An 18,248-nucleotide genomic window follows, 5' to 3' on the forward strand; every position below is an offset into this window, starting at 1 on the left:
AATTACTGGTTCAGACCGGCAGGTGGCAACCGGAACCCACCTCAGCGTCACCTCTCGTCTTCTCACCTCCTCCCTATTTTCCAGCAATCCTGCAGACTGATTCCTCTTCATCTCGCCTTAACACCCGATGCTTCGCTTCTCCTCCGTCCTCTCTTCACCTTGGAGCCCTTCAGAAGAGGACTTGCGGAATTCAGCCGGTAAGCGTTTCCGTTCCTCCTGAAGGACAGCAGGTGAGTCCTGCCTGTCCCCGTCTCACTCGCAGGCTCGGGAATAAATGAGATTGATGAAGGCTGCTGCATCTGCTGGGATGCTGCGGGTGAGCCTGTTGGTGCTGCTGTCTGTAATAACGTTGCGAGCTGTGATTAATTGTTTGGTGTTTTTTTTTAGGAGTGGCAGCTTGATTATAGTCAGCCTGGAATAATATCTCCTTCCTGTAGGTGTGCTTACCTTTATTCTATCAGATCCTGAGTTATCCATATCCCGTTTTTCATCTGTAATTTTTGCATTTGCAATATCCCTCCTTACTTTTTCTTTTTGGATGATGAATATAGATGTATTATATTTAGAAAAGGAATGACTGGAGATGAGTAAAACTAAGATGACAGAGTGAGCTGGTTCACAGTTAGTCCAGATGTGATAGTCACAGCCAGGAAGGCATACAGTCTACCTCTAAGGCCTGAAAGATCTGGCTTATGTTACATTTTTTATTTTATTTTTATGTTACACAGCAAAGCATCTGCACACCTAATGCTGCAGACTTCGAGTGGGTACACAAAGAAATCAGGACCACTCAGGCATTAAAAATTGGAGGGAGACTGGTGCCTCCATTTTCATACATCCTCAATATTTCATGAGAATCCTGCACAAACCATCCAGTGAAGCAAAGTACACTAAACGAGGGTCTTGATCTCTGTTTTGCTTCAGGATGATAACTCTTGATGTAGAGGAAGCCTCAGTTTTACAGAAGACTGCAAGTTATTGCAGTCCACAGTCAAAACAAGTGTACAGATTTCATCACAGCGAAGGTCCTTCCTGGTTGTCAGGAGGCAGGTGGTTGAGTGAGTCGCTGGGTGATGGGGGATGGTGAGGGAGAAATATGCTCAGGGAAGCGTGTTGTTAGGACTGGCAGAAATTCCCTAATTATCCCTTGTGCTATAATTATCAGGTTGCCTGAGGTGCTTGAGGAGCACAGCAACAGCAGGAAAACAAGGAAGAACCGGCTGCACGTGCTAGCATTAATGCTCCGTACAGCTATAACTGTCCGGCAAAGCATCAGTGTGTTCCCTAAGGAACTGCACTTTATTTGGAATGCGTCATATGCACTTTACTTGAGTCCTTACATTTTATGATGCTTTATTCTTTTACTTCACCACATCTGAGAGGAACATATGTTCCTCTTTTCGCTGAGAAAATAGAATATTTCTTCTCAAATACTGTCTGAAGAACTTTTGTGTAGGGCACAAATAGTGGCTTGAGGAAGTACTTTAAAAAATGTTTTCATGTTACATCCATATACAGTGAAAAATGCATTTCATTGAGATTTCACATGGTAGTCGTATGCAAAGTAGAGTGGAATTGTGGAATTAGAAAGAAATCCCACAAGGAAGTGTGGAACTTGTTTTTTTTCCAAGTTATATGTGTCTGAACAGCCTGAATCAATACTTGCTTTGGTTGTGTTTTTGGTCGTTACCAAAACAAAATGTAAATCTCTGCCCCAGTCTCAACTCTTTTGTAGCCTCTAAGAGGTTTTCTTCCAGGATTCAGATATATTTAGTTGTTTTTTTTCCCCCATTGACTCTGAACAGCTTCATTATATGCTTAAGAAAAACATCCCTATAGCATTGTGCAGCCAACACAATTGTTTATTGTAAAAATAATGTGTTCAGGGTCACATGAGTAGAGTTTTACATAGGGGAAAAAGGTTTGATTGTGACAAACTTTAAACTTTTAATTGTTTTCCTTTTATGATGTCTTTCTGATTTACATTGTTCCATAAAAGCTAGATTTGCTGACTTAAAGTTCTCCTGTCAACAAATTATCCTACTCAGGGTGAAGAGGTCTGGATTATGAGCTTTGCTTTTTTTTTCTTTTTATTTGAAAAAAAAAGCCCCTGTGAAAACCGCAGGTGTTGCTTTTTTTTAAACTTTACAGTTATGCCGTAATTGGTCTGTCACATAAAATCTAGATAAATTTCATAGACAATCTGACATTTCTGAGTGACAAAAAACAAGTTCAAGCATATAAATTGATTTGTAACATACTGTAAATAATAATTTGACATTGGACATGCTCCGTCTAGCAAAAGAAGCAGCTTATTTTTCCTAAAAGTGTGAACAGAATCAAGTTTATCTCTTCAATTACTGTAACGCTGCACTCATGTTTTTCTAACTCAAACTGTTCAGAATTTTGATTGAATAAATATTTCAAATAAATGCACCATATCATATCTATCACCACTGCTCTGATAAATACTGATGGCCTGGACTGTCTGTGTATTGGTTTGACTTTGTGCTGGATTGATTTCTAGCTGGAATTCAATTGAAGGCATGGGAAAGCAATCAAGACCACAGCAGAAACAAGCCTTTTTACCGAACTGCAGCTACTTTCTTGAAAATGATCTCTTTTCGGGCGTCCCTGGATGTCTGGTTGCCCTATAGGGGAGGTGTTAGCTTTATTTGGTGTGAAGAAATTTTATGTGAGCTGGTTGAATACAGGCTGTTGGGATTGATCCGCACAGTGAAAATGTAAGAACCACAAAGAGAATCGTAGATAAAATGCTGCAGAGATGAACAAAGCAGTCTCGTGCTCATCTCAGAGTTTCTTCGCATTATATAGGCTTTCAATAAAACTTGAGAGAAGCTAACACAAGTTTGTTTTTTAGACATAACACAGCAGTCATCCAGCTATTGTCTTTAAAATATGTTAGTGTTTTCCATCGCTTTTACTTTTAGTGATCTTCGTCACAAAAAGATACATCTATAAATTGTTTTGTTGTGGCATGTTAATGAATTCACTTGATACAATCAGAACTTTAGATTGTCCACTTCTTTTTGAACAGGTATGTGTGCCTTACACTGACTGGCACATTTATCTGTAATGATGCGTGGACAAAAAGAGATAAAATAAATTCATAATTTATTGGAAGAGCAAAATCTCGCATGAACAGCACAGCTCTCACATGACATGCTTGCTGCACATGTTCTCATTTGTGCTTATAATATTGCAATAATCATAGTGACTTAATAATAGCTTTCCTCAATTTCACACTATGTTATACACATGCAGTCTGCACTGCATGAAATTCAGTCAACTCAGGTGAAAATGATGGTAAGACCTGCTATGAAATGAATGTCAGGAATAAATTATGTTTTATTTCTAATGAGTCAGTTGATCCGTATATATGAAAAATTAATAAAATAAAACCAAATGGGGACTACTGAAAAAGTAAAATACCTGGATATGATGCAGCAGAATACTGTAAATTACAGCCCCATGATGACAATACACATGCATTATATGCACTTCAAATGTGACAGTAATTCATGACAGAATTTCATTTTTCTTACATTTAGACCAACATAATATATGTTTGTTTTCCCGTACGCCAACATTCATAGCAACTAGCAAGATAGGTGACAGTATGACAGCAGTTTAAGAGAGCTAAAAATATGTCCAAAGCTCACAGCAAAGTGTTTTCAGGTCACCATGTCTCCTGTAGGCCTGTAGGATTTTTCACACAATTATCTGGGTTGCTGATAAGTGTGGCTGCTCCTGTATTTCAAAGTCTCCATCATTCCTGGAAATGTTCAACCTATAATCCACCTGAGAGACCCGAAAGCAGAAATCACGTCATACTTTGAGTTCATTAAAACCTCTTTCGTTGCTGTACGAGACCTGATCGGCAGGAACAGGAAGTGCACGTATGAAGGAATCTGATATGCGATTTATCGGTTTGTGTACAGCAGAGGGCTTTGCTGAATCAGCTTGTCTCGTGTGTCTGCAAGTGCAAAGTAACTGTGGGAAATCTCTGCAGCTCGTCTTAACCTAAGTAGCCATAAGCGAATAGAACTAAACTGGTAAACTGCATTCATATTTTGCAGGTACATATTTTCCTTCTTCTTGCTGTAGACATGTCAAGCCTTCACAAGAATGTTTTTATTTCTACTACTGTGTAGGGGACAGAAATGGAGAGTAAAGTCATGAAGCAGAGCAGTATTCAATAGTATATTTTTTTGCTAACAGGTTGGTGTGTGCGACAAAGACATTTACTGAAGTTCTGTTGGTGCCCAGAGCAGATTAATCCAGCCTTTGTTTAACCCTTTGTAGGTTCACATTTTTTGTGAGGAAAAAATACCCCACTGGTCATTATAATGAGGCTTGGCAACAGGACAGTTTTATTAAATGTCCAGTTAGATTTCATGAGCTAAATGAACTTGTAAAACAGCAGCGGATAAATTCTTAGATTTGGCGATGAGAGCTTAATGCAGGTGGATTTGTGGGAACGGCTGAGATCAGAGGGACGTTCAAGGCTCTTTTACTGCACAGGAATCCAGTCAGGAAATCCTCTGCAGACATCCTTTATTACATTTTTTTTTTGCCTGAAAAGATGAAGGGAAACGGCAGGAAAGTTGTGCCTCTGATTTCCTCCACTTTGCAGAATTGAGCAGCTGCAAAACTTCCTACAGCAGAGATATTTGAGAAACCTGACTGGCACATATGAGCTCGTATGGGTCAAAATGATCCTAGTAAATATTTTGGAGCTATTTTACTGTATTGTGATTATGTAGGAAGCATAGAAATCTAGATATACGCATGGGAACAAAGGCTCAAATTTAAAATTGATCTTGTTTATGTTTTGCTTCAAAACTACTTAAAGACACATTCTTACAAGATTTACCTCCAACCTCACTCCGTCTTGTTACGTCACTCATGCTTTTGTTTCTGTGTCCTTCAACCCTGCGGGAGAGTCTGGGCTGTTTTACGTTGGAGTTTAGTCTTTAATATGTAGTAAACAATTTATTAAACGTCGGTGAATCTCCAGCCCGCAGAAGACAATGAAGTAAAGGTTTTTACCAGCTCTCACTCATGTTACTGCTGTGATATATGCGAATGTGCTCAGCTGTTACTAAAGCTATAACCATGACCATGCTGCGGTCAATGGGATTATGGTTGTCTTCGATGGCTGTAACACCATATAAACATCGGTCATGTACATTCTGTCAGTACATCAATACTGTACTTCTGTGATATGTTAAATTCAAATACTTCCACAGCTGGACAGGGATCCTCAGCAGCTGTTTCAAACAACATCTCCGTACAAATCGGGGCTTTAAATGCTTTAAATGAGTGCAGAGCACCTCAAAGTCTGTTCAGAGACATATAGCGTTGAAAAATTATGTATCATTTACTCTATCAAAGATTCCAATTTCTTTAAAATATTAAAATATCAGAATATCACATCTGGGGTGAACCAAAACTCCAGCTGCTCATGAACAGCAGGAATGGGACGCCCACTGAGTGAAAACCAAAATACTGGATTCCAGTTGGAGACGGACAAATCAGGCATTTCATAGGATAATATGAATTTATTACAACTGGTTACATTATCATTATGTTTAACATTATGATCACTGCATAATTTTCAGACATGCAGCCCCATTTCTACCCGTTCTCTATAAGCTAAGGCAAGATCAAAAAAGCATTTGCATTACTGAACAGATTCCTAGTTGCTATGAAAAACTTATTGTAGAAAATCCCAAATAATATGGCAAAGTAACAAACCTTTCATCCACCCAAGTTATTGCTTCTGCCACCATATTAAGAGAACCAAAAACCAATAGCAGTGCTGCACAGCTCGAACATGGCTTGCTGTCCCTTTAATTGCACAAGAGGTTTGAATATGTGGACCCTTTCACAGTAAATGCAGCCATCAACGGAGCTAAGAGCCTCCTGTTCTGCCTGCAGCACAGCATGCAACTCTCATTCACTTCTGAGAAGACAACATAGTTTCTTTCATGTCAAACAGTGACGAGCCACGGTCGATGTAAGTTTTGTCGTTCTTTGTTGCATTTATACAAGTGCGTGCAACAACAAAAAAAATCTGAAATTAGAATTGAAGACGCAGCACAAAGTAACAGCTGCCACATAATGCATTATTTATGACAATATCGATACAACTGATGGGTAAACAGATAAGTTCAAGATTATATGGTGTATTCCTTGTTTTGTTTTCCTCTGTTAATGTTACTCAACATTGCAAAAAACAGGGCAGATATTAAGTCATTCCTTGATTGTGTGGTTCAAAAATATAATTTGATCTTCTCTTTGTTCCTCTCCCTCCACTCATCATTATTGATAATGTTGTTAAGTCCTTCTTTTAGGGCATTGTGAGGACTAGTAAGGTCTGTCTGAGTTTCCGCTTTTATTTACAGTCATATTTATACAGGGCATCTGTAGCTTGATGAGCTTCTGTCTCCTGTTATCTATGTGACACATAGACCTGGGCAAGTTGTATTAAGTGTTGATTCATACTACATGAGGTATACTTGCTTACAAACAAGTTTTCTAAAAACTATAAATCCTGGTAGATTTATAGTTATCTGTGGGTCCTAAAAGAACCACTGATATTTTATTCACGTTCACATTAAAATCTGACATTTACAGATACTGAGTCCCACTATTATGCCTCTTTAAAGTTAAATAAAAGAATTTGATTCACCAATTAATAAATGGATAGTAAAAGGTACAATATTTAAGCTGGATCAAGTTAAAACTATGCCACTTGAGTTTTGAGTGGAATATATGTACAGATAAACGCTTTGTTTTATCCTAAATGCAAAATATATATTTTTTGTAGAGTTTTGGTTTAATTACTTCTCGGAAAGTCTGATTTTTCTTGAGTCTGTATACTCCAGTTAACGATTAATCATTTACTAAATTAGTTGATGATTATTTCAATAATCAATTCATCACGATTAATCCAATGAATCATTTCAGCCCTAATGATAAATATTGTGGGATCAGGCTGTGATACCAATTCTAATGTCATGCTGTTTTTATTTTTCTCTCATCTTACAGACTCCAGGCAGATCTAATGAGGACATCTCTTCAAAGTTTGTTCTTATTTGAGACAGTCTGATTCCTTCAATGCTGGAAAAAAAAGCATGTCATTATGCGCTCCTTTTGTGTATGTAGGGCTTTTTAATGGGAAGGAAGAGATTTATAACCGGTGCTATGGATGAGTGATGTGAACGACCTCCTTAGGGTGCCAAGGACTCTTAGCTTTGTCCATAATGTGTGATCAAGTAGAGCCAGTTGGTGACCGGGAGTTGAGGAACAACAACCAGCAGGGTGCCGGTGATGCAAACGCCAACAGAGTTCAGACAGAGGAGGATGATGGGAGAACTGGACGTACTGGCTCTCTGTCAGGGATAATGACTGAGACAGCAGAGCAAGACAAAGTTGTCATCTGGGGCACAGACTCTCAGTGTGACGACCCCGAGCTGGCTGAGTTTGAGATGTTGGAGTGTCAGGAGCTGGAGGCTTATTTGGTTGAGGATGGGGAAGATTTTGTCGGGCTCACAGAGAGGAAGAAACATCAAGAGGAGACCTCACCGTGCAGCAACGCCGCAGAAAAACAGGCAACAGGCGGTACAAATTGTAAAGGAGTGAAGTCGGTTGTGGATGTTGCCTGTGAGCAGGAATCATCCGCGTCTCATGTCTCTGATACTGATGTTTTTGTAACCTGCTTGTCCACCACTGCTACACCGACGACAGACTCCTGGCACGTTGCCCCTGGTAACCATTCTGCCCTCTCAGAGGATCTTACAGTGGCCTCCCAAACCTGTAGCATCGTCTCTGAGCGAGACAAAGCCCCACAAAAAGCTGATCTCTCCTTGTCAGCTAGAAAACGCTCAACACACCAGCAAGATTTAGACATGAATTTAAATTCAACACCTCACCCAGAGATTATTGTACCGCAACAGCAAGTGGAGAATGGTGTCTTAAGCGAGGATGTAAGCAACGAGCAGAACACGGATAATAACCAGAGGAATATGGAAGGAAAAACCATTTCAAAGGGAGATTGTGATAATACAGACCACAAAGCTTTATTCTGTGCAGAAAGCAAAACTAAAATGGATAAAAGCACACAAGCCAGTGAAATCCTTGAGTTGATAAAACCAGTCAAAAGTGGTGCAAAAGCAACTCAGCCATCATGTGAACCAAAAGCCATAAGAAAACAAGGCTCATTTGATAACGGTCTAAAGAAACAAAACTCTTTTGACAGGAGTTTCAAAAAGCAGCCGTCCTTTGAGAATTCTTTGAAAAAGCAGCTTTCTTTTGATAACAGCCTGAAAAAGCAGGGCTCCTTTGAGAACAGCTCCAGCTTGTCATCTCAGGAGCGGAGGAAAACATGGGGAAGCCCTGGTCGATCTGCAACCCCGGCAACTCCCAAAACTACCTCCTGCTCACCCAAGAGACAACCACCAGGTTCTCCAGCTAAAGTTCAGGGCGCAAGGGCTTTGAGTTCGGAAAGAAGTGCCGCTTTTCAAAAAAATGTCAGTCAGATCGTCAGACTTCCAAATAAAATAAACATAAACAGTGGCATTCCCAAACCAATCGTCCCTCAACAGAAAGAAAATGAGTCCAAAATTCCCCCTCTACCACAGAAGCCCAAAAATGTGAGACCAAAAATCATTACATACGTTCGAAAAAGCACACCAGCAAAATCACAAGACACCAACACCCAGTCTGAAGGGTTAACAAAGGCAACTCAACCACCATCTTCTTCTGGTGCACAAGCTCAGAGGGACTCAAAGGGGGTTCCTCAATCCAGATCCACTCCGGTGCTCAGCTCCTCTAATGTACTGTTCGACAAATACCGACAGGAGTTGCAGAAGGCAGGGTACTATCCGCCAGGCGCAGCTACGATGGGCGTGAAACCTCCAGGGATCAGCACACCTCAGAGGGTGAGCGGGAAATCAGAGAGCTTTCATGAGGAAATGTCGAAGAAATACGTCCAAGAGGTGAGATGTGGATTCTGGATTTCACCTATTCCTGACATACAATGGCAATCAAGATGTAACATAATCATTCTCCCTTACCTTTTTCCATTTTTTCACATTGCAACCCTAAACTTCAATATATTCATTGTGAAAGGAAATGTAGTTTTTGTGACAGTAATTGGTTGCCAATGTCCTTCATCAGCATCTTTACCAAGATGGTGGAGGCGTCTATCGTTCACCTAGAACTCTGAGGCCTCAGCTGGGTTTGGGGGCAGTCACCAGGCAGCCCGCGGCCAAGACAAGAGTCCCGCAGATGGGTCAGAGGTCAGCTCCACTATCCTGCCATGGAGCCAGCGTGTCCACCCCAGGCCTCCAGGACCAAGCAGGTAAGATGGTGGAAAGTTAACCTCCATCAGTTTGAGAAATCTTTAGTAGGTTAACATTAGGACTTTATGTCAATATTCATTGCATATTTCAATTCTTTCAAGCCCTGATGTGGTTTGGTGCATGCTGGTCTCTTCTATATCGTGCTCTAAATTTCTGAATAGGTGTATTTTTTACTAGGTTTTGATTTTGTGCTGTTGTTTATTTATTCATTAATATCCATGTGTAAATTAGATAATGTTAAGCAATCAAGTCACAACAGATATAACCTGAAAAGGGAACCCCAGCTTCATTGTGTTGTATTTCACATGGAAAACCACATATATTTCTGCCAAGGTCCAGAAATCACGCCCAAAAGTGTCCTGCTGAAGTCGGGCCAGTCCGGTCTCCGTCCTCCAGGCTTTTCCAGCCTTCCAGCTGCTCGACTAGCTGCTTTAGGCGTCATATGCAGCTCCAGCACCTCGTCGATGTCCAGCAGCCAGTCCAACGACAGCTGTCACAACGACCAATGTCACAGTAAGTCGTGATGCTTTTTCTATTTGACTGTGCTCTGATTATACAGGCGCAAGTCAATAAATTAGAAAACTGTTGTGACATGTTATATTTCAGTTATTTGAATAAGAAAGTGAAACTCATATTCATTAAACACAGAGGGATTTATTTGAAGTGATGACCATTGGCTTACAGTACTCATGAAATTTAGAATATCTCTTCACACAATTAAAAGAATATTTTATTCGAGAGCAATGTTAAGATTGTTTTTCTCTCTCTACAATGATGTGGCTTAAATGGTTTTCTCATTAAATTTGGGTATTTTGTTAGTTTTTTATTAATATTGGACAAACAAACTGAACCTAAAAGGCTTGTTAATCCCTGCCAGCATGCGTAGGTGGGCCCCACGTGGGGGAAAGGAGGGCTGATATATGGGTCCCATATGGGTTTGTCCGCGGGTTCCACGGTGGCCCCACATGGGTTTGCCCATGTAGGGCCACAGCCTACGTGGGTCCTACATGGGCCCTAAATGGGCCCTAAATGGACAAACCCATGTGGGCCCACCACCATGTAGGGCCCATGTGGGGCCACCATGGAACCTGCGGACAAACCCATATGGGACCCATCTGGTCTGATTAACATCACAATTAAAGCTTACACTTCTTAATATTCACAAATTTGCATCTCAATATAATAGAATATCAATAGTAGTGTTTTTCAGTAATTCAAGTCAAAGAGTAAGACATGCTTAGATTGGTTACAAAAAGAGTACTGCAGTATTTCAAGTGTTTTGTAATTACAGCTTACAGCAAATAAACCAAATTGATGAGCGATCAACTTGTAAGATTTATTTAACTGTGATCTATTTTCATAAAAGGATTGCTTATTAAAAACTGTAATGTATTCCAATCAATTTATAACAACTTTATCTTTTGGCTGCCAAAAACATAGCTTTGATCCATCCATGTATGGACTCCTGAAAGTGTGCTTTGGTACCTGGCAACAAGATGGCAACAACACAATTTTAGCTAAAACAAATAAAAAAGAGAACAAGAAAAGACAACTGATCATGCTAACCAGAATCCAAGTTTGTTGCAACTACTAAACCAATGAGAGAGCCCAAGGCCTCTTACTACTCATTGTGTTGTTGTTGTGGAGGTTGGATTAATATTGCACATGCAGCCAAGCATGCAAACAACAGCATAAATTGCTGTATAGCTCTGCCTATTAGTCAGTACTCTTCCTGGCTTGGTATCTGCTTCAGTTAAATTGAAAATGTGCTGACTCTCCCAGGTGGATGCAGACTGCTGCAGTGTAAAGAGATGCTGCAGTCCCTGGGAAAGTATCACACAGACCTACAGGGTGTTCATTTTGGAACCAGCAGTTGTAAGATTCAGACAATTAAGTGTGTAGTAGTGTACAGTACAATCTGATCTGGACTAAGGTCACAGTAAAGATGCTCAAGGGCAAAAGACTCTGTTTTTTTTCAGTCTGAAAGTGTCACATTACCTGTAGAAGGTGGAGCTTGTGTCAGCACAACCATTGATTTAGCAGCTGAATATTTTATAAGTAATGTAATCTGTCTGTCTGGTTTTTGACTTCCTGTTTATGCAGACATAGTAAACTTTAATCTGGACATGTTTGTGTGTATAAATGGTTAGACAAATCGCATTTCCAATTTCACATTATTACCATAATTTATATGTAGCAGAGAGTAAGGGGGAAGGTGTAAGCAGCGCATATTCAAGCTTGATTGACAGTGCTAACTAAGACCTTCCTCCTGGCTGTGATTGGTTGTTTCTGACCAATCTGTCTATTTCTGCAGATGGCAGTAGTAGTACAGGGAGGAGGCAGAGGAGCTTCATTTTTTCCTTATCTGTCTCATTATGTACAATCATGGGAAAGTAACAGTTTTAACAAATATGTATCAGATATATTTTTTATAAAAGCATATGCAATTTTGAGGGGGGAATACAAGATACAAAAGTATCTTGATAGAGCTAATAGTTTCAAATATGGTTACTATGGCGTGTCTTTAACCTGGAAAGAATTCTTTCAATTTGAAATCACATTAACATCAGCTTAAATAGTCCAGTTTTCCTCTAGCAGGTCTCAGGGACGCTGTGTTTTTCCAGACATACCTGCAGGTAAAGCACAGAGATTCACCTTTATTTTTCTCCTTCCTTTGTAGATCCCTGCTCTGGCTGTGATGAAACACTTCCACACAAAGCCGTCATAGTCAGTGAAACCTCCCAGGCTCAGGGCCGGATTCAGCCCTCCAGCGCTACGAGTCTGCAGCATCGTAACCTATCACCCCAGCATGGCTCCTCCCTGGGTACAGTCACACATCGCACGGACAGAAGGAAATAGGTTTCCGATATCCAGCTTCAGTGTGTGTGCTTGTGAGCGATTATCAAATTAGAGTTATCCTGAGTTGAGATGCCTGGATGTAAATTTTGACAGATGGGCTGGTTTAGACCTCGAGCTGTGCCGGATCATTTGATTTTGTCACCAAAAGAAGGCATAAAAAAAAAAAAAAAATCCAGTAAAGTGCTGCAAACCATTTCTTATTTCTCTTTAATGAAGTTTGTTTTGTATATTTTTAGATAAAACATTTGAATAGCACTGTTGCCTTTTAGGAAGAAAGAGTTAGGTTCTGGGATCTCTCCAGGTACTCCAGCTTCTTCCCAAATGACCACTGGTTAATTGGTTTCTTTATAGTGAATGTGTGTGTGTGTGTGCGTGCGTGTGTGCGAGCGTGTTGGTGTGCACGTTTTTTGGTCCTGCTGTGTTTCTGTACTGCCTTGTAGCTGGTGACGTGTCCAGGATGTACCTCCCCTTATCCAATGACCACTGGAAACTGGCACCAGCACCCCCTTACCCTGCAAGTACAAACTGGCCTAGAAAATAAATGGATAAAATTACTTTTTTTTTTCTTACCCAAAATGTTTAAAAAAGAAAAACAGAAATAATAATTAGGCTTTGTGTTTTTGTTGAGACGTTTTACTCCATTTTCTGCTTTTTTAAATTGTATCTTAGCATGATATTTTAAAACCAAAAACAGCAATCATGCAGTGCTTCCTTTATGATCAACAATGCCTTAATGACCAGTTTCCTCACTAATAGTCTAATTTAGGATTTCTGAAAGAATGTGCAGAAAACACCACAAATGCAGGCCTCGGTGCTGTTGTAACTACTGCTTAGCGCTGCAGTTCAGAAGTGATGCAGCACTAAACACTGCACTTCCTTTCTGGTCCTGTAGGAGGCAGTCAGCTCGATCAAATTCCTCAAGATAATATTTGATTTGAATGTTGGAAATCAGCACCATCTAGTGGTCATTGTGTATAATTGGTGGTTGCCTGGTTCATCTGTATTGTCTCATTTTTAACGGGCATTGCATCTAGGATATTTACTACCATACAGTTGTTATTTATTCAAGGCAAATATATTTTAATGTTTTTATCGCTTTTCATGAGCTTTACTAAGTCATAAATTGAGTTAGATTACATTTATAAACTTAAAGTTTCTTACACAAGTGCACTCTTTAACAATTCTCACATAAATTTAATTGAATTTTGCCCAGATTTTAAAGACCAATGGAAAGTGGTGCAAAATTGCACCATCACTTTCAATTTTCCAGTCTTAACATTGTCTCTTGTACTTAAGTGTTGCCTTTGACTGCTCCATTTTAGTACGTAATCTAAACATGTTGAAACAGTTTTGTTTTCACAATTATTTTCTGAAAAATTAGGATGAGTTGAAAAGGTGTCAACTTTGATAAAAAACCTCTGGTTTTTGACATGTGTGCCATGCTGGGGTTTAAGCCAGAGGAGGATATACTTTGAAGAAAGCAAACTCTAAGGAAGAACATCCCTTTAAATTATGTAATGTATTCTTATGGGTAACCAATTATATACTAATAATGTTTATTCTTTACTAGAATCTATTTTGGAACTCTTTTGATCTTACCTCCTAAATTTTTGGCATGTATCCTGGAACGCTTTAGGAAATCAAAGAATGCTTTAATCTTGGACATTTTGCAGCAGATCACCAGTTTTCTCCTCTGAACAGTGTCGAGGCCAGTGCTGCAAAAGGACACAGAGACTGTGCTGTCACCAAGATCTTCCCCAAAAAGATGTGCTGTGGTTCCACCAAAGCCACAATCACCCGGTGAGTCTGTCATGTCACACTGCTCACGTGTCAACCTTCTCTCTGCTCTACACACATATTGTACCCACAGGTTGTGCCCTACATAATATGATGTCTCTTAAGTTTGTCCCTGCTTCCGTTCCTTTAAAAATTTAAATTGCGTTCACAATCTCTGCTCCTCATTTCCTGATCTTACACCAGGCGACCTGACGTTGTCATAGCAACAAGCTACAGTAGCCGTAATGCTGCCATTGCTCCCTCTGCGCCCGTTCTTCCGGCTCAGATTACATCAGTGCTCACCACCAGTTTTTGCTTTATTCAGAGACCACTGAGACAGAGAGAAGCGGTAGTAGCATATAGAGTTGCAGTACGGTGAAAAATGTTCCAATACAGGACACACATCATGCGGTCCTACTTGAAAAGTAGGAAGCTGCTCCTCTTTCCACAATGTGCAGAAATAGATCTTATTTCCTCTTTCCTGCTTGGGGATTTGCCAAGATAGGAAAATTAATTATACAAAGCAAACAGAGCTCATCGTTATAAAGTCGTATGACTCATTGCACAGTACAGGTGCACCTCATTAGTTTAGAATATTATCAAGAAATGATTCATTTCATCAGTTTAATCTAAGCGGTAAAGCTCATGCATTGTTTTTATTTATTTTTTTATCTGAAAAGGGAGCCATAGTTGCAAGGAAATATCATTGATTGATTTCCTCTGATCATTTTTACTTTGACTCTCACCTGAGTCTAAGCAATAACATTGTGGTTGTCTGTGCTCCTAGCTCGCGGTCGAACAGCAGCAGTTCCTCGGACAGGACGGTGTCAGGAAGTGGACCGGGCTCTGATCCAGCGGCTGCAGGAGCGATGTGAGCAGCAGGCCCTGCAGCTGCAGACTCTCCAGGTCCAGCTGAAGAAGGCCTCTCTGTGCCTGGATGTTTTCAGCATCACCACTCTGCACTTTTGTGATAAGGTAGGCTCTACAGTTCTATGTGGAAAAAAACAAAATAGTTGGATGTAGGGTCAGTTAGTTGTGATGTCTAAGATTTAGAAGCTTTAGATAAATACGTTGGTTTTTCGAGAATCATTTTACGAATTTGGTTGAATTAGCTTTCTTGTGTTAAAGAAAGCTATGGTTGGAGCAAACGAGATTACACACTATCACTTCACAAGGGCAAAGCACAAATTGTATTGTGTAAACAGTGTCATCATTGAACTTGCTTCCATTTAGATTCCCATTTAACTGTATGGTTTTAAATTATATTTGACCAATAGTGTCTGACAGAACCAACTGAGAAAATCCCACTGTGAGCTTCAGTACAACTACAAAACATCCAGCATCCCTTTGTTCAAAAGACACCTGTAGCATCCAGCTGCTACTGTCAAAGGAAGTAGCTTTGATTTCTTTTGATCTCTTTTCACATTAAGCGTGAGTCTGCAGCATCAGGGCTCATCAAAACTACTTTGAGAATTTTCCAAAGTTTTTATTTATTTACAAAAGGAAAAGGAAGATTAATTGCCTTTAATAGATAAAAATGCTTAGAGTGCCATATGGAAGCCTTTTTTCCTCCTAAACTTTATGACATTTTGTCATGATTGAGCCACAAACTTTTGGTGTATTTTAAATTTTTTGGACAGATCAATACAATAGTTGAAAGGGAAGGGTTAATTTTGGTGTTTCTTATACTTAGTAACAAGAAAGCTGGTCAGAGAATAGAAGACAGTAAGATGGAGGGAAACAAATACAGAAAATAATAGATATTAGCAATATCTTTATTGTCCCTGAGTGGGGAATAACAGTCATGCAGATTCATGCTTCTAATATTGGATTTAAAATGCTAAGCAGGTATTAAAATCCAGATGTATTTGAAGCTAGTGGAATTGACTTAAAGAGCCTAATACAAGTACATGCCACACTTTTCAGTTTTACAATTCTAAACAAATTTGAAAATGATTGATCATTTTTCGTCCGCCTCACAGTTTTGTAATTCACATAAAAATCCCATTAAAATACACTTATGACATATGTATAAGTTTGTGAATTATATGCGACACTGTGAAAAAGTTAAGGAAGAATGAAAACTTTTGCAAGTATTTACTGTTTAGTGCACTAAGATGTTTCCACTGTGTGATTTGTTGTAGATATTTTGTTTGTGCTTTGTTGACGCTGGGCTGCTTTGCAAATACATTACTTCAAAATCTTCAAAATATTTAAGAAAGTAAAAAAGATTTCCAAATTAAAGTTCTATACCAAAGTTTGTTTTTATGCTGGTATAATAGTAGAGGAAGCATTCGTGCTCAAAGAAGCCTATAGTGAAATTTGGACTGTGAAACATTTCTTGTGTTCTGTAAAAAAAAAAAAATAAAGAAAATAAAAAAGTTCTTTCAATTAATTTTTTTTATTATACTTATGAAAATGCTAATAATTGTGCTGTGTGTGCTGCTTTTTAACTATTATCTTGTTCTTTTATCTCTTCCTCTGATTTTATTTTATTTGTCCCACTATGAGCCCAACCCATCATGAGTAGATCAGCTCATTCTGGATTGAATTAAAAACCCTGTTTGATTAAAAAGTAATACATGTTTTAAACTGCGCTTGGACTGAACTATTTAGGCAGTTTTTGTCAGATGTGTGCTGTTGTGTAATTCTGTAGCTTCTGTAGGAGAGATGCTACAGTATTTCCCCCTAATCTGAAAATCTGTGCATGTATCGATCAGGTAGCTCCCCTGTTTCTTCATCTGTCTTCAGAGATTCAAAGATGCTGGGTGTGTGTGTGAGTGTGTTGCTCTCTGTCATGCTTATGACTGTGGTATGGGGCGTGTTAGTGGGGGGTTGAGGGGAGGACAGTCAGAGCTGGGCTGGGTCTGGCTCTCTTTGTTCCAGCAGGGAGAAATGATGCTCGCAAACCAAGAAGCGAGGTGAGCTTTTGGTCTTTCCCTTCTCTCCTCTCTTCTCTTCTCCTCCCCTCTCCTCTGCCTGCCTCATCCCTCCCCTCTGCTTTGACATTCTTTCTGCATCTTTCTTTTCACTTCCTGTCTGTCCCTGCTGCCTCCCCATCAGGCTAAGGGATGCTGCCGTTTGCTAGCCTAATATGGGCCATTGCTGCTGCAGGCTTCATTTTCTCCCTCTCTGCTGTCTGGACCAAACGGTAAAGGCAGTGTCTTCCGCAGGCAGTAAGCTTGTTTTTGTCCTGCACCGAGGATTCCTTGATGCATTTGTAGCTGAGCTGGTGTGTGTTTGGTGCTGTGGGAGTCTGAATGCGTATGATCGTCATGTTCACTTGTTTCCTAGCGACAGAGCCGGCAGAGAGCACGGAGCTGGGGATGATTGTGCTGAGTCAAAGCTGCCTGAGTTTCCAGGAAGACGGCATGGAATAATTTTTGCAACTGTGGTTCATTCTGATATAATAATTTCAGTGTTTGGAAGTGTGCGTGTGTGTGTGTGTGTGTGCGTGTTTGGAAGTGTGTTTATCGATTAGGTTCCTGTGTGCTGTGTCAATGCCTCTCCTCTGTCAATTAAAATTGTCTGGACGGATTTCAATATTACCCATTTTGTTTAAGTAACTTTTACATGTTTTGATACAGTAATGCCCCCACAATACCTTTCAAAAGTATTCACACTCTTTGAACTTTTACATGTTTTAGAGCTTCAATGTATTTTATTGGGATTTTATGTGGTAGACTAGCACCAGGTTGTAGAGAATTATAAGTCTGTGAAGTGATTTTCTTTTTTTTTCTTCTTATTTTTCCAAAAATAAAAAGCTTTGAACATCCCTTGATTTTCAGTTTGATTTAGGGCCAGACCTTGACTACGCCTTTTTAACATGTGACTATGCTTTGATTGTATCAATCCAATCAAGGCAGGATTGATACAATCCTATCTTTAAAGATAGGATTGATACAACTCCTCCATTGTAAACTTGCTTTTCTGTCAAAATGTGAAACTTTATCCCACTTCCCACATAATTGATTGCATGTATTTTTAGGGGAATTACTATCAAGATAGTCGGATACAAATGTACTCTGCATTTTTCAGATATTTATTTGCCATAGGATCTGAAAACCATGTATCATTTTCCTTCAATTTAGTAATTCTGTACTACATTGTTTTAGTCCAACAAAATCCTGAAAACCCAAATAAACAGTTGTTATACTGTGGGGGAAAAAAAAGCAAAAGTTCAAGGAATATAATTACTGTTGCAAAACACGGCAGTTTTTC

General features: G+C 39.6%; 1 protein-coding gene across 4 annotated transcripts in view; it reads left to right on the forward strand.

The window, feature by feature from the left end:
- The window catches only part of mtus2b (microtubule associated tumor suppressor candidate 2b), a 25,441-nt gene continuing 7,193 nt past the window's right edge, over positions 1–18,248 (forward strand). Inside the window, exons 1-7 of one of the 4 annotated variants that reach the window (XM_008426357.3) lie at positions 1–197; positions 7,078–9,026; positions 9,208–9,391; positions 9,726–9,905; positions 12,073–12,216; positions 13,953–14,051; positions 14,815–15,002. In XM_008426357.3, the coding sequence (XP_008424579.2) occupies positions 7,293–9,026; positions 9,208–9,391; positions 9,726–9,905; positions 12,073–12,216; positions 13,953–14,051; positions 14,815–15,002 (2,529 nt within the window). In that variant the 5' untranslated portion in view covers positions 1–197; positions 7,078–7,292. Of the gene's footprint in view, positions 198–7,077; positions 9,027–9,207; positions 9,392–9,725; positions 9,906–12,072; positions 12,217–13,952; positions 14,052–14,814; positions 15,003–16,994; positions 17,179–18,248 lie in introns of those variants that run through there. The other 3 variants (XM_008426358.3, XM_008426359.3, XM_008426361.3) reach the window with 3 other exon arrangements.

Source organism: Poecilia reticulata, chromosome 13 (assembly GCF_904066995.2).
Source record: "Poecilia reticulata chromosome 13, P_reticulata-male-v2, whole genome shotgun sequence".
Classification (NCBI taxonomy): domain Eukaryota; kingdom Metazoa; phylum Chordata; class Actinopteri; order Cyprinodontiformes; family Poeciliidae; genus Poecilia; species Poecilia reticulata.